We start from the raw sequence: 26,645 nt of genomic DNA, 5'->3' as shown, positions 1-26,645 counted from the left end.
AGTATGCTGAGGTCAATCAGAGGTTAGAATAACAAAAAGAAAGGGGAATTTCATCGTGTTTTAACACATTCCCTGTGAATTGTGGTATCAAAGGTAGGAAATGAGAAGGATCCAATCATCTGGCAAGAGGTGTTCTCGCCTGTGTTGGCCAAGCTGTAAAAAATGCTGGCCACAGCTGCTTTATTATGGCTTTTCCATTGCACTAATCCCTACAAATGTCCAGCAAACTCTAAGCCTTGGAGGGCTAGTGCATTTTATGACCACATAATTTGGAATGTACTGACTTAAGGCAGAAAGCTCAGACCACTTCCAAGCAGAAAGAAAGCACAAATAGCAAACGGGGTCCTGGCCAGATAATTAGTTACTGATACCTTTAACTTTAGAACTTATTAACTTTAAAAAGAAAAATAAGTTGTATTTGAAATTCATACCTGACCAGTTCTGAGTGTTATTTGGAGACATGAGAGATGTAATTGCTACAACTCGGAGATGTGGGAGAACAATATGAACAAGTGGAAATGTATTTCAGTCAAATTATTTAAAATGTCTGTGACAGAATAACCTTATATTTACATTTCTGCCTGTTCTCACTACTGTAGAAGACCTGAGAGAAGAAAAAGAATGGCTTGAAAATGCTGTCTCCTTATTACCTCTTCTGGTTTTCCACCCCTGGTAGGATAATACACAACTCTGTATTTTTCCACATTTCCTGGGGCGTGAGTCCAGTTAACCATAAAGCTTCTGGCAGTGACTTCAGAAGTAATCAACTCTGTAGGCGGTCCAATGATGGCATGGGCTGAGGCTAAATTAAAGAAACACATCAAATAAACCTCTTACCCAAAGTTATTTCTTATGAATCTAAGACATCCCATTAGACGGAAATAAATATTGATTTTCTGTTGCCTCTAAGATTTTTCTCTTTAGATAAGTTGATTCAGTTATCCACTTGTTCATTCAAGCATTTAAATGTCTATTAGGTGCCAGGTACCATGCTAAGTTCTAAGGATACCAAACTTAAATAAGACAGTTCTTGACTCCGGAGAACTTTCTTAAATTGAGGTCATTGTTGTGAATGATAAAAACAAATATAGCTTAGCAAGTGTGTATTGAAAGGTGCCCTTCAGAGTCTTTAGAAGCTTCATCTCATTTACTTCTACCAGGTTCCTATTACTGTTCACTCTTTGTTTGTGTGAAAACCAAGGCACAGTGACGTTTACTAACCTGAACAAGGTCTCACAGTTAGTATCAGAGTTGACATTGATATGTGGACTTGACACAAGAGTCTGTCTTTTTAAGCATCAGAGAACACAGCCTCTGTACTAAAAATTTTAATTCAACAAGAGACTAATACCTAAAAATTTTTTTTAAAAAAAAGAAAGAAAGAAAAAGCAACTAACGTATACTAAATACCCACTATGAGCTAGCACTATGTAAGCATTGCGTGTATGTGGGTTACACATGTTAAAGCAAATGATTCTATAAAAATTCAGGACATGCAAAATCTAAGTGGGGGGAATACAATATGTAAATAATAATAAAGAGGTTAAACTTTAGAATTTCTCACCCTTTAAGGGCACTTACTCAAAGGGACTTTAATAATCTCAATTTTTAAAGCACTGTTTTGAACACTAACTACGGTCGGGAACTTCATTACATGCTGCATCATCAGCCACATGTAGAGTATTTTGGAAAAGCTGAGCTCTGAAGTAGCCTCACTTTGAAGCTCAGAGAAACGTATTCAGGATCTTACTGCTTGGATGCCCAGCCCAGCCCCAAGAGATCTAGCCTAGGGAAGGGAGAGTAATGACAGAGAGAAGGACATGTGGCCAGAAAGAACCATTTCACGCTGGTTCCAACAGAGGCAGCCAATAAAACCAGACTCTTAAAAGAAGCCTTGGATACTACTCTCTTCTCAGATTACATTTCTATAAGCCAAGCGTAACTTGCAGACCAATGATATTGTGAGGGGCAAGGGCTAAAAATCCATGATGAATTTGCTCCCAGAAAGGAAAGAGCTGTGCCTTATTCCTTTTGCTGAGTATAACTCTGGAAATTATATAAAAGACAAGCATAAGAAGACACTGAAAAGGGGAGAGAAGAAGGTCAGTGAGTGCAGAACTACAGGACTCAGTAGCTCCCAGTGGTGAGTTCCTCCTCTTTTTACTAATATATCCCAGACATGGAGCTAAAGTGTCTGGCAACCTAGAAACACCAGCAGATACAGACTACAAATCACTCACAAAATCTACCCCCTCTAGCAAAGAACCAGGAAATGGCCAGCCTAACAAGATTGAAACTTTGAAAACAATGTTGGCAATAACTGTTCTACTGCAGACAAACAACACAGAAAAAAAACATGGCCACACCTTCACCCATGCCAGCGAAGGCCTAGTGGGAAGCCAAAATTTCCATCCTTTCTTGGCTGTAACAGGGTGCCCTAACATTCACCCCAACCCCCTCATGCCAGCCAGGGTGGTGTGAGAGGTCAAGCAGAGAAGAGATGGTAATGAATCTTTTCCCCTACAATCCTATCTATGATATCAAGGGAGACCCCATGAAGAGCCTGCCTGGACCCCCAACTCCACCCAGAAGTGATGAGGCACCTCTCCCCCTTCACTCTCTGATGGTGTCAGAGGAGACCTAGCAGTGAGCCAGGACTGTCACCACTGTCCAGGAGTAAGGAAGCCACTCTTAATGAAAAGTAAAGTAAACATGCAACTGGGATATGATCCAGCCATTGTACTACTGGGAATTATCCCAGAGAAATGAAAACTATGTTTGCACAAGAACTTCTACATGATCATTCACAGCAGCTTGATTCATCATCGCCAAAGGCTGAAAGCAACCCAGGTGTCCTTCAGTGCGTGAACAGTTAAACAAACTGTGGCACATCCATACCACGGAATCTGACACTCGGTTAAAAAGAAAGAGCTGTTGACATGTGCAACAATTTGGATGGATTTCCAGGGAATTCTCCCACATGAAAAAAGCCAGTCCCCAAAGGTTACATACCACATAACTCCATTGACATAGTATTTTTGAAACGAAAAATATTCGAGATGGAGTAGTGGTTTTCAGGGATCAGAGAGTGCGGGAGAGATATAAGTGAGGGTGACTATAAAAGGGAACAGGAGTGATCCTTGTGATGGAAATGTGCTGCATCTTGCCCGTGTCAGTGATGAGTATCCTGCTTGTGGTATTATAAGTTTTTACCATTGGGGGAGACTAGTATAAAGCACACAACTTTTCTATGTATTATTTCTCACAAACTGTATTTGAATGTATAATTATCTTAAAACTAAGAGTTTAATTTTTTTAAAGTATCTAAATATAACATTAGGGAGAAAATCATCTTGTGGTTAAAGAGTCCCTCCGTCACCCCCACAAAGCCTGCTAATATGCTCCCTTTTCTACTCTGACGACTCAGGTCATAGGAGAATAAGAGGTCTTCAGAAAGCCAACATCAAAAATGAAAAGAATTTTCCCAATTCACGATAGACTTATGCACGGTAATACTGACATCCACAGGACTGCTCTCTGTCACTCATTTTACCTTTAATTTCTCTGTCCTGTTCTTCCACTCTAGAGCAGACGGTCCTCGTCAGACTCTCCACAACTGTGTGCATCAGGTCGAATTCGGCAACATTGTACACATGAGTGCTGTCTGGTTCAGAGGCGATCTCCTGCAGTTCATTCACATCGGCGTTTTTCACCCCTTACACAAAAGACAACAGGAGGATGGTGACCTTCATGCCCCCTTGGAAAGAGTGACTGCAATAGGACTGAACTGACCTGGTCAATCTTCACTGCAGTCAAAGCATCATCTGCTACTTGTATGTATGTGTGTGTGTGTGTGTGTGTGTGTGTGTGTGTATATATATATATATTTAAATATACACACACACATACATACTATATATATATATTTAAATATACACACACATACATACAATATATATAAATATATGTATTTATATATATATAAATACACACACACTATATAATATTTAAATTATATTGAAATACAATTATATTGAAAATTTTATATATTTAAAAATATAAAATTATAATTATAGTATATTATAATTACATTATATATTAATATATAACATTTAAATATATAAAATTTTCTTTAAAGTGCACATACATGAAAAACTAATGTAATGAAAAAATATAGCTAAGTCTTATGTCTATTATATAACACAAAATGATACCTCTGATTTTAACAAATTATTCATATAGAATGAAAATAAGCAAAAAAAAAAGGAACAGTGAGCATATGTACCACTGACAAGATGAAAGCGATTATGTGCTTATCTCCTGATGAATGACACTTGAGACCCCCCCCACATCTGAAAGGCTGCTTCAGTCACCCTCCCCACTCCTGGTGGACTTGCAGTCTTAGATTTAGTTAAAAGCATCTGCCACTTTCAACAGAAACATTTCATGTCAGATTGCTTTTTATGAAAAAGTCAGTTGCAGAATCATTTTTAAATTAGATATAAATTTTACTCAATACATCTTAATAGGGAGGTGACTTCACAAAACTAACTTCTGTTTTGCATGAATACTGCAGAACCGATAGTATTTAAAACCGCATCCTACACTATCAAAGCTTCAGGTTTAAGTTTCTGTAAAATAAGTTTACTGAAATTAAGAAACATTGCTAGAACAAATATATATCAATGTGTGTGTGTATGTGTGTGTATATATGTGTGTATATATGTGTGTGTGTGTATATATATATATATACACACACACACACACATACACACACTTGAAATTATGATTATTATATAACATTATGCCAAAGAGAAATCTAGGGGAAATTATTTTTTAACATACTCAAATACATTGGCTTTCTAGTAACCACTGCAATTTTACTAATGCAAATAGAAAATTTCTGGTCCTTCCACAGCATCTACTGAATTCCATGACTATAGGTCAAGCACAAAGCTGGGTGTCTGCAATACAGCAGAGACTAGAGTAGGACAGAAAGTAGTAAAAACACGAACCTTTAAAAAAGAGTGTGCTCGCTGTGCCCCCAAGCACCATAGTAAGTGGTTTCCATATAATAACACTTTTAATCCTCACAACCAAACCTATGAGTTTGGAACTATTGTTCCCCCACCCCCGCCAACCCCGTATCTACTGCCTCTCAGAAGATTGCACGTTAAAATGAGTAAACATTTACCAACAATGTTGGAGATAGAAAAGGAGATGTATAAAGTGAAGTTTTGTGGGTGTGATGGTAGATTTCCCTTCCCCAAGCTTCATCAAACAAGGAGGATTTCTTTATAATCATCGTCGTTTCCATCATCAGAGGGTATTAAAAGGAGGTACCATAGAAGCAAGGAAGAGAAATTCCCTGAGGCAACATGAATTACTTCTTAGATGACTGGCTCTGCCAATTAATTTATCTTTCAACCCCAACATATTGAGTAACAAAGCGTTAGCTGTCTCTGAACTATTTGCTTTAGGAGGTTGCAGGATAATAAATACTGCTGATTTCCAGATAATTTTCAGAGAAGTCTAAATCACATCTGGATGAATTTACTTAAAGAGTTTTATTTAAAAACTCACCTATTCATCATTAACAAGAGCAGAAAATGGAGAATAAACACATAAATTAATCCTCCATTAGTTTAAAGTCTTTTGCAGAGATTTCCTTTATTGTACAAAAGGATAGGAAAATAAATCTCTCCCATGGTTCTTGCCTGAAGGACTTAAACAATTGCTTCTAAGATGTACATCTGAATTAATATAAAATTGAGTGCATGTTGAAGCAGTGGTTTTGTGCCAACAATGTTTTCCTGTGATATTCAGTTGAAACCAACAAGTTTGGACCTATAAAGGAATATTCTGGGATAATTAGACCCAAATTTGCCTCTCCCTCATCTTTCCAAATAAAATAGTTTGATTGTTGCAATTGCACAGAAAAGAGAGGAAGTGGTCATCATGACTTTGGAGGAATTTGTTTTGTTAAGGGTTTTGCCTTGTTCATCTTTGCACCCCAACAACCTCCACAATGCCTGACGCACAGTATGTAAGCAATACTTCTTGAATTAAGCATTCTCTAAGCCACATTGTGAATAGCAAATTTAAGACAGAGTCTGAAGATTTTTTTTTTTTCATTGATAACTCTAAAAGATATCCTGTTAAATTTCAGGGTAAGAAATGTTCCTGCCAAGCAAACTTAACTCAACTCCTAAGACCAACTTCACATTCATCTTTAGGAGTGAAGTTACCATTTAGTTAAACTCATTTATTGTGCATTTAAATTCCAGGGGTGTGCTGGTAAATGTGATGAATATTTAACAGTCAGCTTTCTGCCCTGATTTGTAGTGTTTGCCACTTTCTGTAGAATAAATACCCTACCATAGCTTATTCCAAACTACCGATATGAGTTCACAGGAATCAGGCTTGGGAAGAGATGTGCACAGTCGGCTCTTGCAAACTGGTATGATCTGACTCCGGCACAGCACTGAGCTACAATACCTACCTCCCCCACACCACAGACACATGCACATAAAATAACAGGGCTGTAATTCACCAAAACAAAGTAGAACATAATACATTTTTTATTTTTCCCCTGGATTTCTTTTGTTCTTTCTTCTGCAAAGGAAAAATGTAGCAGTAATGGCTGTATTACTATAGGATAATACACTTCACTTACTTGAATAATAACATATTTCTCTCATATGTATCTTTCATGAACATTTTTATTTTTACTACTAAGGGTAATAAGGCTATCTTAGAAATTCTTTAGAGAACTAAATTATTAAATAGCCATTTATTGGATGCTTTTTAAGTGTCAAGCACTGGGATAAGGGATTAGGATGAAAAAGGGAAGAAGATTCAATATGAACCTCTGGGAACTCACTGCTTAGAGATGCTGTAGCATCCCTACAAAAGAAACAGGAGGGAACACCATAATTTCCACAGCTTCTGCAGCTGTTCTGGGGCTGTATTTGGCTACATACTAGCAGGAAACAAGTTCTGAAAAAATAATCCGAAACATCCTCTGATGAAAAAAAATATATAAATAGGAAAACTTTTTAGGATGTTTCTCTAAGGAAGAGAAACTTACCAATACATATAAAGGAGATATTCCCGTGGGCTTACCAGTAGTTCTCAATCCTGGAGAATGATTTTAAGGTACAGATCTGGGTATGGTTTTAAAACACATATTCCATGGCCCCTTCTCCCTGGATAGTTCCATTTCATAGGAGTAGAATAATACTCTGAAATACGTATTTATTATGCCAACACCCACTATAACCAGGCATGTAACACCAGGGTAGAGAGTACTCTGTTTTGATAGAAGTATCTCATGGAAAGTTCACAAAAGAAAAATGCACTATATTCTTGATAAATGCAGAAAGATAAATGCATTTGATTTGGGCTAAAGACTTATCACAAATAAAATAATTAAATATGTAAAACATAATAAAAGTGACCGTTCATGATAACCAATTTCAAATGTCTTCAGAGCCCTGCTAAGGAATTTGCTGTTATATTTTGGTTTGTATTTCAGTGTTGCTTGGGAATCAGGCATTTTCTCTGCTGAGAAAGTTTGTTGTTCTCTACTAAATAGAAGACCTTCTCATTGCCAAAGAAAATGTTAACATTTTTATCAACAGCAAAGTTGCATCATCTAAATATTTTGTAGTTATTCTGGATGTGTGATATGTATATGTTTTTCCACACAAGAAGGATACCTTATAAAGGGTTAGTTTCAGATAAGAACTACTGCAAATCTTAAACTCTGTGTCTTCTCTAAGTAGCTGCAGGATCCTAATTTCCTGAAAATAATAAATTGGATTCTTCCTGTACTACCAGAAAAGAGATAGCTATAAAGTGACCTTTAAGAGAAAGTCCTGACTTATTAAACAGTAATAAACATGTACCTGACCTTTGCATGCCACTTTATGCTTTTTGCAACATTATATATATCACACCTCACTTAGAAATCCTCATACCATGGGATACTTGACAGCTAGCATCATTCCCATTTTAAATGTAAGGAAGCTGGGCTCAGATCACAGAGCTGGTTATGACAAGGACCAAAACTCAAGAGCTCAGGTCTCCTGGCTTTCACTGAAGTGTATTTCACATCACATATTGTTTTAAATGGTGTGAGTCCATGCTCTTAGTTGAAACAAGACTATAAAGAATACATACCTATGGCAAACAGTTCTACACCAGACTCACGAAGGTTTCTAGATGGTGGAATAATGTCATCTTGGGATTTTCCATCTGTGATTAAAATGCCAATTTTGGATACTCCAGTCCTGGATCCTGCTTCTGGTTTGAAGCTATTTTCGAAAATGTAGTTCAAAGCAAGACCTTCAAGAAAACAAGGAAAAATAAACACCAACCATCTCTAATAAAAAGTCTCTTAATTCTCCAAAAGATAACCACAAGATGGGTAACTTATTGAGTCATAGGGGTTTTTATTACATGTGAATCTTTATTTTTTAAAAAACCTTGTCCTTCACAGATTCAATGAGAAACTAAAATCCACTGGAATAAAGGTACTGAAAATAATTAAATACTGCATTCTTACAGAAACTAGCATTTATAAAGGACACTGAATTCATGGCCAATGGATGATAATATATCTTGTGGTGTGTACAAGCAGATTTGAACCTTTATCATTCAGGATGAAGCAAGAATACTCACACAGTAGTATGTTATCATTAGGTTTTCAATATTGTTTGCGATATTCTAAAGAACCAAAAAATCCCTCTCTTTGTTTTTTTAGGAGTAGAAGGGACAAATCTAGTCATTAATCATAGTCCTGCCTTTTGAGTATGACACTTTCCACCCAGAAAAAAATAAGGAATGGTGAAATATTGTTACAGGATTTGTGTTTAATAAATTGTTTGCTACATTAACAAAAATTCCACCAGATTTTGTCTCAATTTGGCAAAGCAATGATTAGGAGTTTACTGGTTTACCTAAAATTCAATAATAGCATCTACATTGCTTTATCTGAGCATCTATAATACATGTCTGTGGTAGGCAATACGGGTTGAATATCCACTATTCAAAATCCTTGAGATCAGAATTATTTTGGATTTCAGGTGTTTTTGGATTTTGGAATATTTGCATTATATTTTCTGGCTGAGCATCCCAAATCGAAAAATTCAAAACCTGAACTGCTTCGATTAGCATTTTTTTTTAAATCATCATGTTGGTACTCAAACATTTTGGATTTTCAGATTTGGGATGCTCAGCCTGCAGCATGTCCCAAGGTTAAAATCTGTACAAACCCCCTGTGATTGTGCCATAGATGAATATAATGTAAATATTCTTATATTCATCATTCATCAAAAATACTGGTCAGCCAAATATTCATATTATTATTAATGGAGAGGATCCTGACTTTTCAAAAAATTATCTCATGTTATTTTCATAATAACTAATGATTGCAGAATATGGGCAAAGAAAACATCTTCTTTGAAAATAAGAAATTTGAAATTTGTTTTTATTTAAATGCAGGGTGGAGGATGGCAGGAGGAGAAAAGTGGTGAAGAGATTAGCTGGCAAAGGTTAGACAGCTACTCCACTGTTAGTCTCAGGGCTTGCTTCATTTTCTGCTAGTCCCACCAAGCCCTTCCTGGGACATTGTAGTCACAGGGTAAAAGGAATGAGATACATCGCTTTTTACTCAATGCTGAGTTTGGGAAAACAGACATCAAAGAATCCTAAGTGCTAGTTTCATTAAAACATAACTCTTACAAAATGGGAAAATGAGGTAATACAATTATTCTTCAATAAGATACGTTGTTATAACATGGATTAAACAAAACATACCTGTTAGTGTATTTCCTCCTTTATATGGGAGGTTTCGGACCGCTTCAATCACCTCATCTTTTGTGCTAAATGCATTCAAGTGCCATTCTATTCTGGGGTCACCACTATACTGTGCAAGACCTGGAAAAAAAGAATTAGGACACTCACCAGGAATAACGGGTTACGCAAAAATCTAGTGAGCTACTCAAGAAACTAGAATGATGAAAGGCCTCATCTTTGTAACATTTTTTGCTTGGGGGATGGCTATATATTCTCTTTTTTTTTCTATTGCATTTTAGGTTTTGGGGTACATATGAAGGATATGCAAGATTGTTGCATAGGTACACATATGGCAGTGTGGTTTGCTGCCTTCCTTCCCCTCACCTGTATCTGTCATTTCTCCCCATGCCATCTCCTCCCACCTCCCCAACCCCCCGTCCCTCCCCCATTTCCCCCCAATGGACCCCAATGTGTAGTGCTCCCCTCCCTGTGTCCATGTGTTCTCATTGTTCAACACCCGCCTATGAGTGAGAACATGCGGTGTTTGATTTTCTGTTCTTGTATCAGTTTGCTGAGAATGACGGTTTCCAGGTTCATCCATGTCCCTACAAAGGACGTGAACTCATCGTTTTTTATGGCTGCATAATATTCCATGGTGTATATATGCCACATTTTCCCTATCCAGTCTATCATTGATGGGCATTTGGGCTGGTTCCAGGTCTTTGCTATTGTAAACAGTGCTGCAATGAACATTCGTGTGCATGTGTCCTTGTAGTAGAATGATTTATAATCCTTTGGATATATACCCAGTAATGGGATTGCTGGGTCAAATGGGATTTCTATTTTTAGGTCATTGAGGAATCCCCACACTGTCTTCCACAATGGTTGAACTAATTTACACTCCCACCAACAGTGTAAAAGTGTTCCTATTTCTCCACATCCTCTCCAGCATCTGTTGTCTCCAGATTTTTTAATGATCGCCATTCTAACTGGTGTGAGATGATATCTCAATGTGGTTTTGATTTGCATTTCTCTAATGGCCAGTGATGATGAGCATTTTTTCGTATGTTTGTTAGCCTCCTGTATGTCTTCTTTTGTAAAGTGTCTGTTCATATCCTTCGCCCATTAAAAAGACTTGCTGAGTAAGATCAATTAAAGGAATCAAGTTAGACTTACATGGGGGTTGAGGGATTGTACATCTTTTCTAGCCATTTATAAATGAACACCCAACTAGACACTTGGCATTTAAAACAAAAAAATCTTATTATGTTTGTAGATAAAAGGTCGAGATTTATTTGTTGTTTATTCTCAAAGGAGTGATTTGTCTTGATGGCTATTTAAAAGTTAAACTAGGAGACTTTGTTTAATAAACATTTATTTTTATTATGTGTAATATTGCTCAAAGATTTACAACTTTGTTTTGCTTCTTATCTGGGCTAGAAATAATTTGGTAAAGATTATCTTGTACTATAAAATGATTGCCAATTTTCTTTTTTTTCTTTTTTTTTTTTCTTTTTTTTTTGAGACAGAGTTTCGCTCTTGTTACCCAGGCTGGAGTGCAATGGCACGATCTCGGCTCACCGCAACCTCCGCCTCCTGGGTTCAGGCAATTCTCCTGCCTCAGCCTCCTGAGTAGCTGGGATTACAGGCATGTGCCACCATGCCCAGCTAATTTTTTGTATTTTTAGTAGAGACAGGGTTTCACCATGTTGACCAGGATGGTCTCGATCTCTCGACCTCGTGATTCACCTGCCTCGGCCTCCCAAAGTGCTAGGATTACAGGCTTGAGCCACCGCACCTGGCCTGCCAATTTTCTTAATTCAACATTTTCCTAGATTGAGCTATTTCTTTTAAATTAAAAGAAAACTGCTATGCAATAAATTCTTAAACCAGCTAAAACTTTTAAAGTTTTATGATGATTATTATTAACTAAGAAGATCTTGACTTTTCAGAAAATTAAAATATGTTCAATAATTGACTGACAGTGTCATTGCAAAAATTAGAAGGAATAAATATTTATTGATCCAAACGTGTGCTTTTGGGACCATGAGTATCCTGAAATTCTGAAAGTCACTTTGGTAAGGAGTTTTTAAATTTCTTAAAGGATTTCCCAGCAGTTTTGCACTGACAACTGACTGCTACTGCTAATAATAGAAATTATACCAATTCGTGTCTTCTCTGAGCCCACATCAAATGCTGTAACCAGGTTTTCCAAGAAAAGGCGAACCAGTCTGAAGTTGAATCTTCCAATACTCCATGAACCGTCGACCAGGATTACAATGTCAGCAATCGCAGGAGTTTCACAGACAAATTTCACTTCTGCAAAGCACACACCAGAAAAGCGCATGTGTTACTGTCAGAACTTCAAAAAGCGTGAGTCCATCCTATGTCTTTTAGACAGCTTAGTGCTAAGAATACAAAAGAGTTCCCGTTAGAGCAGCCATCTTTTTACAACTCTTCCCTTAAATGTATTTTACAAGAAAAAAAAAAAAAAAAAAAAAAAAAAACCTGTGGTAATGGTTGGCAGTAGAGCCAGTGCTCTGGAAATAGGAAAATACTGGGCAGGTTCACGCCATCCTGGCAACTCAGCCTTCTGCGTATTTTAGAAAGCAATGTCTGTGCAAAAGCATCCAGCTCTGGGCTTTCGCCTGTAGATTCTTTCCAGGAAAGGTCTTAGCGACACCAGTGTGTGCCTGTCAGCCAAGATCGGAGGCAAAAAGGCAGCTCTCCTATCCTGATAAATTTATGCTAGAGGAAGTGATAGGAAAGGAGAAATACAGACTTTCTGAATTCAAGGAAACGTTACGGCCACGTATTTAATCCAAGAAAGGTCGAGAGACTTTTTCTAAAGCAGGAAGGGCTTTTGGAACAAGATAACTGGAAAAAGGCCAAAGAGCTTCCCCAAAGTCAAATGTGTTTTGCATATTACACATATGTGACAGTAAATTTTGTCCCATGTAAATAATTAATTTTTTAATGGCTTAATTAGGACTGAAGAAAAAGATTCAGAAGAGGATGCCCAGTGGCCATGGTACCTATGTTTTACCATCAGAGAAGGCCCCACCCACAGCAATGCTGGGGAAATGCAGAGGGCAGATGGCTAAGTCTCTACAACAATAGAGGAGGCTGCCTGATCTAGAATAGGTCTGTGCTTCTTTAGGGGCAACTCACCATTTCTGTTCACACAAACCCAAGATACAGGAATAGTCTCTAAGTGTTTCACAAATCCTTAACAATGTTGATATGGTTTGTCTATGTCCTCACCCAAATCTCATCTCAAATTGTAGCTCCCATAATTCCCACATGTCATGGGGGGGACCTGGTAGGAGGTGATTAAATAATGGGGGCAGGTCTTTCCCATGCTGTTCTCATAATAGTGAATAAGTCTCACCAGATCGGATGGTTTTATGAAGGGGAGCTCCCCTCTGCACACTCACTCTTGCCTGCCGCCATGTAAGACGTGCCTGTGCTTCTCCTTTGTTTTTTGCCATGATTGTGAGCCTCCCCAGCCATGTGGAACTGTGAGTCCATTAAGCCTCTTTCCTTTTTAACTTACCCAGTCTTAAGTATGTCTTTATTAGCAGCGTGAGAGCAGACTAATACTTTTAGTACCAGCTGAAGCATTGCTTCATACTCTAGTTTGTGCTTCCATAGAACGGCTTAACTTTGCTCAATTTTCATATTAGAACTAGAGATCAGAAGTGCATGCTGGGGGCAGGGTTGGGGCGGGCTTCTTGTATTCTTTTTAATGTCTTGCTGGCCCAGAAAAATCTTTGTTTTTTTTTTTTTAACATATATAATGAAAGACAAAATACAGAAGTGCTCATAAACAAGTCTAATACGCTTTCACCTGAAAAAAAAAAAAAGTAGTTGAACCACTATGGTTGGCACAGGCAGTTTAATATATGTGTCTCTGCACCTACCAGTCCACATTTTGCTTAAAGGATATTGATATTTTTCCAGATATAAATATTAATGGGATACCTACATGATTTTACCAGATGAGGAAAAAATGAATTTGCCAATGAAATATCCCAATCTTCATTATGGAAGCTAAATGGTACAACTCAATCCAAAGTTTATATATTCACTTTCTGGCACCAGTTTCCCTTTCTTAATCACCAAATACAGAGCCATCAACTGGTAACTTTGTATTTGGGCATCAGCCTTACTATATCACACTTTAAAAAAGGCTAAAATGAAATACCACAAAAAGTCGCGATAAAAATTAATTTGTTTTTTGGATATAACAGGAGAAAACTGAAGTCTGGTCAAGCTTCAAGAACCCATTTTTCTCTGTCTTTATGGGAAAAACTTACTCTTTAATGGAGGGTAGTTTTCTTCCTTTTCCAGAACTACTGGGGATATTATTTCACTTCTAAATTAATTGGGAACCATGTGGAAAGGATCTTAGAAAGGGAACCCTTTCTGCTTATTTAAAAGAGGTAATGAAATTGGTAGTTTCTGGTTTAAAAAAATATTTCCAATAGATATGTTCTGTTTATTTAGCTCATTCAAGTCAGAAATGACTTGGAAATATAAATTCTGTATAGCTCCTAGAAAAGATATAAAGCCAATTGACGATAAATCAAAAGATTGATCATTTAAAAAAATGAGCCTAAAAAGTTTTAAGTTGGTCATCAAAAGACATCTTAAAGCAAATAAAAGCCTAAGTGTGGGTTATGGTGAAGGTCTTAGATTTTGAGGGCAAGAGGGAGTTTGGGTGCTTATTATACCAATAAAATTACTAATTAAGTAACCGATTAAAAGAAGAGAGAACAGTACTAACTGGCAAGCAGAAAAAATTATCTAGAGAAATAATCTGAGTGTTTATGTCACATAATTTAAGTACCAAAAACCTTAAAAGCAAACTACAACTTGGCATATTTCACTTGAAATTAAGACTCATAGCAAGACACTTTTTTCAACAATTTCAAAAGTCAAAAATCTATCACTGGTTTTGTATTCCAAACTATTAATTTTTTTGAAGATTAGTACGTATTCACTCGAGAACTGTGAAAACAATATTTTTTCTTGTGTCCTAAACCCTGTTTGTCAGCTCTAAAACATATATAAACACAATGAACCTAATGGCTATTTCCATCCTAACAGGTACAAGCACAGTATGTCCAATGCCAAGACGATTAAGTGTAAGTCAAATTCTCCACATAGTATGTACAATGTTTGTTCCATCAACAGGTTTGCCTGTGCCAGGCGCAAATAGATGTTCATATTTCTTGGTACAAAGAGGTAGTTTGAAAGCTGCTGGGTTCAAGTTCAACAATCATATATCTTAACCATAATTCCAGCTGTTATAGTAAATCTTTTTCAAGAAATACATGCAAATGATTGTCTTACTAAAAGCAGATTCCAGATTCAAAACTGAAGAGAACATTACTCTCCACTGGCAAACACATTACCCATTTTACTATTCTTAAACAGAGAGACATCAATCAGAAAGAAAGTATTAACGACCTTAAAATGGGTTAAAATCAAGTGGTAGAAAAGAAAACCAGACACGCCTGGGAGCCCAGGTAAATGTGTAAAACCCAGCAGCTAAATGTAGTTTAAATCTATAGTATAAAGGAATGAGTGCATAAGCTTTCATTGCAAGACAATTTTCCAAATTAATTTGTAAAATGAAATAAATCCTTTTGTCTGCAAGCCTGAATTTAAAAATAAAGCAAAGGGACAGATGAAATGACTTCTGGAACTGTATTTTAATTCATCTCTTAACATGGGTCTTATCTAAAATGCCACTCTGAAAATACAGGTGGTGTTTTAAAAAATGCCTAAGCAGCTGAACTTAATTAAAAGAAAGCACTCAATAGATGGCCTGGATTACAAAGATAATAACAGTTTGATGTCACAGATAGAATCAAAAAGAACAATCGCACAAGTACAGGAAAAATGATTCCCTTTCTCTTCTGTATTTTCTGTAGTTTTGTGACGAGAAGACTTAAAAGAACTGCATGATTTTTTTAAATTCTGTATTTGAAAGTGATGTACATTATTATATTAAGTTAGGGGTAGGCATGGTGGCTCATGCCTGTAATCCCAGCACTTTGGGAGGCCAAGGTGGACAGATCACCTGAGGTTAGGAGTTCAAGACCAGCCTGGCCAACATGGTGAAACCCCGTCTCTACAAAAATACAAAAATTAGCTGGACATGGTGGCAGGTGCCTGTAATCCCAGCTACTCAGGAGGCTGAGGTGGGAGAATCGCTTGAACCTGGGAGGCAGAGGTTGCAGTGAGCTGAGATTGTACCATTGCATTCCAGCCTGGGTGACAGAGCAAGACTCCATCTCAAAAACAAAAAAAAAAATGAAGTCCTTCGCACTTATCTATTGATTTAGTCCACACAACAACTCTGTGGAACAGGTACTACTATTATCATTACCATTTGCAATCAAAAAGTATGGCACACAAGGGCTGTGTGATTTGCCCAGGGTGTCACACAGCGAAGAAGTAGCAAAGCCGGGATGTGAACCCAAGTAACGTATCTCTATAACCTATGTTTTTCCCCACAGGGCTATACACTGACTTCAGGAAGGCACTCTATGTTTCGTAAATTTAGAAAGCAAAGGGGAAAAGCCCGTAACATAAAGCAGTGTCTCTGCAGGGTTTGCCCCTGCTGTGTCCACAGCTAATCTGTGCTGTTTGCAACATCTCCAATTATTTGTCTAGGACGTTTTTTCCTCTCAAATAAATGCACTTTCATATTGAAGCAGCCCATATGAAAAGCATCCTTCTTCCAATAATTTTACACCAATGTTATTGTGTTACTGACATCACAAGAAACTCCAAACTCATGTTTATTTATTTGGTGTTTTGCAACTAATTTCCTGGAGGACATTTATTCATTTTTTGAAAATCTATTTAGTGTTTATTATATACCAAGCACTATTCTGAGCAATCAGAACACAACAAAGCTCCCAACTTTTGGCAATTTAAATTCTTTTATTTTAACTCTTAATACTACTCAGTGATTAAATTCATAGTGAGAGGAAATAGACTAATAAAGCAACATAGGTTCAGATAAAAAAAAGTGCTTTATAAAAGTAAACCAAATCATACAAAGAGTAACCATATGTGGGGGCAAGGGGTAATGTCACTGTAATGGCAATAGTATGAAATTACCAAATTAAAATCTTTCTTTTAAACCATATTATTGTTTTTGTTCTAATGGCATTCAAATTAAAGACCCAATTAAGGTTCATATAATGATGTGTATACAATGCATTTTTAGATAAACATATTTATCAACATAGTCAGTAAAGACAGAAAAGAGGGAGGTGACAGAAGACAACATTTTCTGCCAGGTAAACTCCTATTCATCCTTCAAAACCCAGGTTACACTTTACCAACTCCATGAATCTTTTCCCACTGTCCTCAGATGGGACTCATTACCTGCCCCTCTTTACTGACTCTGGATTTGTACCTTGCTTGTTGTGTCCACCACACTGGAATATTATGACTGGCTTCCATTTCTATCTCCCTGACTAGACCGTGAACTCCTGGACTGGGGAGGGCTTTTGTAACTTGTCCTTTTAGCCACCTTGTCTGGCTCATCTCTTGACTTATGGTACGTCTGTGTATGTAAACTAAATTGAATTGTGTTGTTAAAAAATAATTCCTCTGTTCACATAGTCCATACTGCCACCAGGATACCAGAGAAATGAGCCATAATGGCTCAATTAAATGTGTTCTCTCCTCCTGCTCTGCCATACTACTGAATTGGGAAAGTGGATTACAGTTATTTAGGAATCAGGGAGATTGTATCAAAGTTGCCTGTCTTTCTTGATATTTTCCTAATGCTTGAGGCTAAGTTGAATGAAAGGAGAGTGTGTACTAGTTTTATTTGCCCTGTCTTAACCTCAGTCAGAAAACCTCACAATGATTTCACTGCAAGTGGTCAGGATTCATTTAGGAGCTTTGAATTACTTTGTTCTATGACACTAGCAAAATATCAGTCTCAGCCATTCATAAAAGAAGGCATTTGAAGGAATACTGCAGCCACAGAACAATTTTTCACTTAAGCCTCCTGTGAGGTTATATTCAAGTTTCCAAACCAAGAGCAAATGAAAATCCCTAAGAATTTGGTACAGTAGAACTCTTGGAAGCTCACTGTTACTATGTAGAGATTGGTTCCAGCCAGACTACTGAAGATATTTCTATAAAAAGAGTTAATATCATTTTACATTTGCCGAAAGCTCATTCATTCCAAAACGTTTTTCAATACATTGGCAAATTCTGACTTCACAACGTTCCCATGAGAAGCCATGTTGTCCCCGTTTTTCAGAAAATGAAATTGAGGGAAGGGCATGGTAGCTCACGGCTCTAATAATCCCAGCACTTTGGGAGGCTGAGGTGTGCAGATCACCTGAGGTCAGGAGTTCAAGACCAGCTGGCCAACATGATTAAACCCCATCTCTACTAAAAATACAAAAAATTAGCTGGGCATGGTGGCAGACACCAGTAACCCCAGCTACTCGGGAGGCTGAGGCAGGAGAATTGCTTGAACCCAAGAGGCAGAGATCGCACCATTGCACACCAGCCTGGGCAACAAGAGTAAAACTCCATCTCAAAATATAAAAGAAAATGAAATTGAGGTTTGGAGAGGACAAGTGACTGACTTACTAGTTACTGGCAGAGCTAGGACTGGATGACAGGGTTTTTTTTCTTCTTTTTCTCTTTTTAGAGATAGGGTCTCACTCTGTCACCCGGGCTGGAGTACAGTGGTGCAATGCTAGCTTACTACAACCTCAGAGTCCTGGGCTCAAATGATCCTGCCTCAGCCTCCTGAGTAGCTGGAACAATAGGCATACATCACACGCCCAGTTCATGTTTGTTTGTTTTAATTTTTGTAGAGATGGGATCTCACCATGTTGCCCTGGCTGGTCTTGAACTCCTGGGCTCAAGCTATCCTGAAACCTTGGCCTCCCAAAGCACTGGGATTACAGATGTGAGCTATTTACTGCCACTGCACCCAGCCGTGACAGATCTTCTAAATATTTGGGCCAATATGCCTTTTCTGGCATATCACACTATCACTTCCATGGAAATTGTCCTCACAGAATGCAACACAGATGGTCACTGCCATAGGAGATAACGTCAGAAGCCATCCACGTAGGGGATGTGAAGCAAGGGGCTCATTTCACTTGCGTCTGAAATTTACATTAATCTGAGTGACGTTAGTATTCATTTAACCTAAGCATGAGTGGAAATGTACCTTTCAAAATCTCTCTGACAGCTGCCTGCCCTATCTAAAACAGCACTCCCATGACTCACTTCTTTTATCCCTGTTTTATTTTTCTTCCTAGAATGTCTTACTTCCTAGAAATATATTATTCAGTGAGTGGTTAATTTCTTGTGGCAATTTGACTAGGCTATGGGGTGCCCACACATTTCACCAAACGTTACTCTGGATATGTCTATGAGAGTATTTCTGGCTGATTTTGGTAGACTGAATAAAGCAGTTCCTCTCCCTAATGTGGGTGGGCCTCCAAGAGATTGCAGACCTGAAGAGAACAAAAATGCTGAGTAAGAGAGAAGCCTGCCTGACTGCCGTGAGCTCATACGTTGTCTTTTCCTGCCTTGAGACTTTAAAACATTGGCACTTGGGTTTTCAGCCTGTGTGTGTTTGGATTAGGATTTATACTATCGGCTTTCCTGGTCCTCAGGTTTTATTTGAACTGAAACTACATCATCACTTTCCTGGATCTCCAGCTTTATGACTGCAGATCTTGGGATTTCTCAGCCTCCAGAATCACATGAGCCAATTCCTTATATTAAATCAGTATCTCAAGCCAGGCATGGTGGCTTGTAATCCCAGCACTTTGGGAGGCAGAGGCAGGTCACTTGGGGCCAGGAGTTCGAGACCAGCCTGGCCAACATGGTGAAACCCCATCTCTACTAAAAAGTACAAAAATTAGCCAGGTGATGCACACCTGTGATCCCAGCTACTCGGGAAGCTGAGGCACAAGGATAGCTTGAATCTAGAAGGCAGAGGATGCTGTGAGCTGATATCACACCATTGCACTCCAGCCTTGGTGACAGAGAGAGACTGTCTAAAATAAATAAATCTCTCAATCTCTGTCTCTCTCTCCCTCTCTCTGTCTCTAACACACACACACACACACACACACACACACACACACAATCCCTCTCACACACACTTTCCTTTGTTTCCTTTTTATATTAATAATTATTAAAAGCCTACCATTCAGTGACAGCTTTCATCAGATGCTCTGCATACATGGTTTTCATCTAAGCCCAGTATTAATCCTGTAAGATAGATGTTCTTCCCATTTCATAGAAAAAGAAGGGTTAAGTAACTATATAGCTTAAATAACTTGCCCACCATCACACATTGAGCAAGTAGAAAAGCTGGATTGGAATCAAACCCAGACTCACTCCAAAGCCTGAGCCATTCAACTCCTTTCACAGAAGAGAAGTATTTCAGAGAAAGGAAGGGTGGGAGGAAAGGAAGAAGGACGAAAGAAAGGAAGGAAAATATGGACAAGTCTTGCAATCGAAGCCAGCATGAAATCAAAGCCATACACATTTGTCCTATATTCAACCTGGGATGAATAACACCATGACAGCTCGCAGGAATGTCAAGACCGGTGGTTGTGTCACAGCCCAGAGAACATTTCAGCTGTCACTCAGAGCCCTATATCTTAAGAGTAACTAACAACCCTGTAAACACCACATGCATCACATTTGTCCTCTGCTCTAAATGGTAAGGGACTGGGAGAAGACACGACAGCTGTCTTCAAATATTTAAAAGGCTGTCATACAGAAGAGGGATTAGGAGGATTCTATATGCCCAGGAGGAGGAGTGCATAAAGTAACAGATTTCAACTCAATTACAGGCAGGCAGGATGTCCAAAGATTACTGTCTTGGGAAATACTAAAATCACTGATAATGAAAGCAGATGCAGGACAACTCTTGAAGGAATGGCTGAGGAGCCTCTGCCATCCTTGTGACTAGTTGAACTGCAAGACTCTCAAAGTGACCTACAGGTTAGGATTATTTCTTCCTTCCCCAGTTCTCCACTTGACCTGTCCATGTATGTTTCTCACTTCCTCCCAATACAATTACTCCTCTCTCTCCCAACAACATTACCATCTCAGAAGCTTTTGACTCAATTTTTATCCCCTCATCTCCTGTAATGTACCCTCTTCAAACTCTTCCTACCCTACCACAATGCAAGATACCTAAAATAGATTTTAATTCCTTTGAAAATATGTTACTCTTCTTATATATAAGTTTGCTTAAGGCCAGGCACGGTAGCTCACACCTGTAATCTCAGCATTTTGGGAGGCCAAGGCAGGTGGATTGCCTGAGCTTAGGAGTTTGAGACCACCCTGGGCAATATGGTGACACCCTGTTTCTACTAAAATACAAAAAATCAGCTGGGCATGCTGGCGTGTGCCTGTAGTCCTAGCTATTCAGGAGGCTGAGGCATGAAAATCGCTTGCGCCCTGGAGGTGGAGGTTGCATGAGCCAAGATTGCACCACTGCATTTTAGCTTGGGCTACAGGGTGAGACTCCGTCTCAAAAAAAAATTAAAAAGTTTACTTTAAAGTTTTATTGGTACAGTTGCCCGGTTATTTCCTGATTTCCTTAAGTGAATACTGACCCAAGAGAGGCTATTTTATCGGATCACCTCTATTCTGAAATGAAATTTGCTCAACTTCAGGAGTCAGTATATTATATTTCCATTTATTTTCAGCTCTGTTTATAATACTACATGATCTGGCGGTATGTTTACTTTGGTCCTTTAAGGTTATTTTCACAAAACACAACTCAATTATCCTGGTTACTCCAATTCAACCGATCCTGATATTTTGCAATTTCTAAAGCCAAAAACCTTTTCAGTTTGACAACAGTCAGCCCTGCAGATATAGAGACAAGATATTCAATAGAAAATTCTTAGACAAGAAGGAAGCTACAAGTCAAACAAACCCAAGCATTCCTATGGGAGAGTCACTCTGCCAAAATCAATAGCAGTCCTCATAGCTGTAAAGTATCTGATTATTTTTAAAATGGTATGTTACAAGTTCTTATAAGAATAAAGACATTTGAGAACTTATTTCAGACAGAGTTATGAATTCTTACCACTAGAGAATTCACAAGTTGAGAATAATGAACTTTGCTGGAGGCCAGAGTAAAAGTGTCAAAATTGTTCAAAACTATCTCATCAAGGGCAGTGAGGGAAGAGCTAGAAGAAAACTGGAGGTCTAATGCTAAGAGAGTTTCATCCCAGTGTCATCGGCAGTGCATAAGCATAACGTTTTTGGGGGATTGGGGAAGGGAGTCTTGCTCTGTCTCCCAGGCTGGAGTGCAATGGTAGATGTAACCTCCGCCTCCCCGGTTCAAGCGAGTCTCCTTTCTTAGCTCCCCGAGTAGCTGGGACTACCCACCAAGCCTGGTTAATTTTTATATATTTTTTTCACTCTATATTTAAAAAATATATATTATGGAATGCTCAGAGAGCAGAAGTGAGGGGAGAAAGGGGCTAAAATTTGCAGGAAAACTTTTCTGTAATACATGTGTTGCATGAGAGCAATGTTTCTCACCATTTTTAGTTAACACCCCCATAAGGAACCTTTAGACATTTTTTTCCTAATCACCTCCTCATGAAATTTCAAAACCACAGTTATCCCATATAGCTATTTATGTATTGTATATTTATAATTAATACATAAAAGAATTAATATTTTTCATCTTTCATTCCCAAAATCAGTTTTGCCCATTTAAGGATATCACTCCCATTGAGGATGCATGTATTACATCGTTTGTAAAAAAAAAAAAAAACAACAACAACAAAAAAAACCTGCTTTTTCTTGAAACCCAGAGCAACTAAAGGTATTATTTTAAAGTATTTTAAAGGTGATCTTAATGGTCAAATTATACTCCATATGGTTGAAACTTTACTTTTTAAAACTTCTTCCATTTTTTTCATGATGTGGCAGAAACAAGTTCATCGTAATAGTGCACATTTGGGAGATAATCTAAAGAGAATCATACAATATTTTAAAGCTCCCCATAGTTGACTTAAATGTGTTTGTGCGATTCCATTCTCAATCCAGATATCTCAGGTAGAGCTAATTCCAGCCTCACAGCTCCTGGTGTAGCCAATCAGTTTCTTACATTTCCTTGTTCACTGCAATTGGATCAGAGATGGGCACATGAATCAAGCTGGACCAATCAAAACTGTTCTTGAGACGTTTTCTGAAACTAACATCAAAAAGGCTTCCGTGGCACACCAGGCCACTGCCTACAATCCCAGCAGTTTGGGAGGCCGAGGCCAATGGATTACTTCAGGTCAAGAGTTTGAGATCAGCCTGGCCAACATGGGGAAAACTTGTTTCTACTAAAAATACAAAAATTACCTGGGCGTGGTGGGGCCCGTCTGTAGTCCCAGCTGCTCAGGAAGCTGAGGCGGGAGAGTCTGTTGAACCCAGGAGCTGGAGGCTGCAGTGAACAGAGATCACACCACTGCACTCCAGACTGGACAACAGGGCAAGACTCTGTCTAAAAAATAAAAGGCTTCCTACCATATGAGGTTGGGGTTACTCACTATTATGCGATTCTGGAACCTGGAACTCTGTGGGGTGCTTCATTGCCACTGTAGCAATCCTACCTAGAAATAACACCATCCCAGAGGAAGGCAGAACCAGGAGATGGAGGAGCAAGAGAGAGCAACTGATACTGGACTGAGACCCTAGGTCCAGTCGTGATTTCAATTACATGAGTCAGTACAATTCTTTTCATACTTAAACTAGTTTGAATGTGTTTCTACTGAAGCCAAAGATTCCGGACTAATATGCTGCCTAGAATTTTTCAGTAAAGGTGGATCATAAACTAAAGGGAGACAAAGTCTAAAAAAAGAAAAGAAATTAATCCCACATAGATTCTGAGAACTAAAACAGTATTTCAATGAGTTCTAATTAGGACCAATAAATAAACGGTGGGAATTCCAAATTTTGTAACATAAATTGCCTTCTTACATTTAAGTGAAAACATTTAAAATGTGTTACAGACTAGTAGTAGTCCCAGTAGAGAGGAATCATGTCTTATCTTTGTTGTCATGGTTTCATCTAAGTCAATTAATATCAACTTTTAAAAACAGAGGTTTATTTGATACTCCAGAGAAATGAACAAATAACTGTGCATGCACAGTGAGATCTCCATCATTTAGAGATGGAATCAACAAGGCCATTTCTTCCTATTTGGCCCTTTTCTTCCTATTTGTTTTCCTCTTATCTTTTGGAATTTTAGTGTCCTACAGGGTTTTTTTTGGTTTTTTGTTTTGTTTTGTTTTGGTTTTTGTTTTGAGATAAGATCTTGCTCTGTCACTCAGGCTGGAGTGCAGTGGTGCGATCTGGGCTCACTGCAACCTCTGCCTCCCAGGTTCAAGTGATTCTCCTGCCTCAGCCACCTGAGTAGCTGGGACTACAGGTGTGTACCACTACACCCAGCTAATTTTGTATTTTTATTAGAGACAGTGTTTCACCATGTTGGCCAGGATGATCTCGATCTCTTCACCTCATGATTTGCGCCCCTCAGCCTCCCGAAGTACTGGGATTACAAGCGTGAGCCACTGTGCCCGGCCTGTCCCACAGTTTTACCAACATGATTATGGGTGTGGCTTTTTGTTTATGCTCCTCACTACTATTTATCTTCATTTGGTCCCTTTTCTAATCTACCTATTTTCTCTGGCATGGTTTTACACTCTTTTCATCTCATTTCAAATATTTCTGACACTAGTAATCATATTGTTATTTATGATATCGTCTTTTTTGGGGGTGGGGTGGGGGGGACAAGGACTCTGTCGCCCAAACTGGAGTGCAGTGGCACTATCTCAGGTCACTGCAACTTCCACTTCCCAGGTTCAAGGGATTCTCCTGCCTCAGCCTCTAGAGTAGCTGGGATTACAGATATGCACCATCACACCCAGCTAATTTTTGTGTTTTTAGCAAAGGTGAGGTTTTGCCATACTAGCCAGGCTGGACTCAAACTCCTGGCCTCAAGTGATCTACTATCTTGAGCTTCCCAAAGGCCTGGGATTACTGGCATGAATCACTGCACCAGGTCCTTATTGTATACTCTTTATGTAATGATGCCATAATTAAAGTTCACAGAATTCTGAGACCACCACTTTTGTGTCTTCTAACTCTCATTTTTTACTTAGTTTACGTCTATGTTTTGAAGTTGTGAATTGTGAACTCTCCTTTGGCATGGTTTTATCTGTGCCAGTCTTTAGAATTTGAGCTGAGCACATGTGGCTCAAATGTGATTGTGTGTTTGCTTCTGCCAGGCGTCCCACTGCTTTTACTTGCTGCAAGCCATTTTTATATTAATTTCTTGAATGGGCAGGCCCCAGAGCCCATGGTGAACATAAACCTGAATACCTAATCTGCATGGGGCTCAGACTCAAGGTTATGCATTCTTAAGACTTTTCCTCACTCAGGGCACAGACGTATACAGAGAGGCTTCCTCAGAGTCCCCCTGCATGGATTAAGAACAATTTTCAAGTCCACACTAGTGTTGTTGTTGGAACACCATGTTAAAGGTCTAGATAATAATAATTATAATAACAATGAGAGGAAGGCAGAGTAAGTGAGAGGAAGAAAAGGAAAGGGAGGAGGAGAAAACCGGGAAGAAGAGGAAGAAACACTAACAGAGCATACGGTATGATCCAGGCATCCTTCAGACCCTTCAATGCATAAATTCAAGCCCACACTTCACCCCCGTGTCCTGTTGTGATAGAACCCAATTCTTTCCCCTTTAATCCAGGAGCGGAGTCAGGTTTTTGCCAGCATTAATCTACAAGACCCACCTATTTCCCTGTACTTCAGCTACCTTCTGACGCCTACCTAATGGAAATTAAAACCCTAACGGTCCCATTTTTACCAAGTTGAACTCTCAGTCCTGGGTTCGGCAGATCTACGGCCCACGATAGCCAGTGGAAAGGTGATAAAATTTCAAATCAATCTCTTGACTGTGAGCCAAGAACCATAAAAGTATTAATGGGAGGTGAGAGATCCCAGTAAGTGAAAATATACTTTGAAAATAACCATGTGCCCAGCCTGCACACGACCATAATGACTGCATAATTTGGAACTGGCTCTTCTCCAAGAGAAGGCACTGAGCACATGTGTTGAGCTCCCGCTAGACTCTGTAAGCTCCACGAGGGTAGAAATCTGCCTCCTGTGCTCACCACTTAATCCCCAAAACCAATTCAGTGCTTGACACTAGGGGACAATTAGCAGTTCTTCCATGCATTTATTATTAAATCAATAATATAAACCACTGGCTCATGATGATCTTAGTTCTTGCAAAATATAAACGCTTTTATTAATAGCAAATACCATACTATTTATATATGTATTTAAACTCTTTTATGCATGTAGTAAGTGCTATATATAAAATACGTGGCACTTATTATGTTCTAGGCATTTTACACATTTTAACTCAATCCTCACAACTAACTCTTGAGAGTTCTCATGTTTCAGGTAAAAAAAATCAAATATGGGTGTATAAGAGATAGAAATGTTCAAAGGTAGGGTGTGTGTGTGTGTGTGTGTGTGTGTGTGTGTGTATTATGAACACAGCCTATGAAATTATTAGAAATAGCAGTTGTCCTCAGAAAAGCAATTCATTCCTGGGTTTAGTGAAGAATTGTGTGCCAACATATTCAACAATTTTAAACCTAAGACAAAGATGAGCACACTTTTTCTGAAAAGAGCAAAACTGCAAATATTTTAGGATTTGCAGGCCATACGATCGCTGTTGCAACTACTCAACTCTGATATTGTGGGAAGGTAGC

The 26,645-nt window shown here is 38.5% G+C and overlaps 1 protein-coding gene across 7 annotated transcripts in view; it reads right to left on the bottom strand.

Moving 5' to 3' along the window:
• Window positions 1-26,645, bottom strand: part of COL14A1 (collagen type XIV alpha 1 chain) — a 254,139-nt gene that overhangs the window by 172,031 nt on the left and 55,463 nt on the right. For all 7 annotated transcript variants that reach the window (XM_074387087.1, XM_039464751.2, XM_039464753.2 and 4 more), the window contains 5 exons: window positions 11,965-12,120; window positions 9,823-9,942; window positions 8,185-8,349; window positions 3,554-3,715; window positions 651-802 (listed from right to left, as the gene is read on the bottom strand). In XM_074387087.1, the coding sequence (XP_074243188.1) occupies window positions 651-802; window positions 3,554-3,715; window positions 8,185-8,349; window positions 9,823-9,942; window positions 11,965-12,120 (755 nt within the window). The remainder of the gene's footprint in view (window positions 1-650; window positions 803-3,553; window positions 3,716-8,184; window positions 8,350-9,822; window positions 9,943-11,964; window positions 12,121-26,645) is intronic.

The sequence above is a fragment of the Saimiri boliviensis genome, chromosome 15 (genome assembly GCF_048565385.1).
Source record: "Saimiri boliviensis isolate mSaiBol1 chromosome 15, mSaiBol1.pri, whole genome shotgun sequence".
NCBI lineage: Eukaryota > Metazoa > Chordata > Mammalia > Primates > Cebidae > Saimiri > Saimiri boliviensis.
This window is presented reverse-complemented; position numbering and strand designations above follow the sequence as displayed.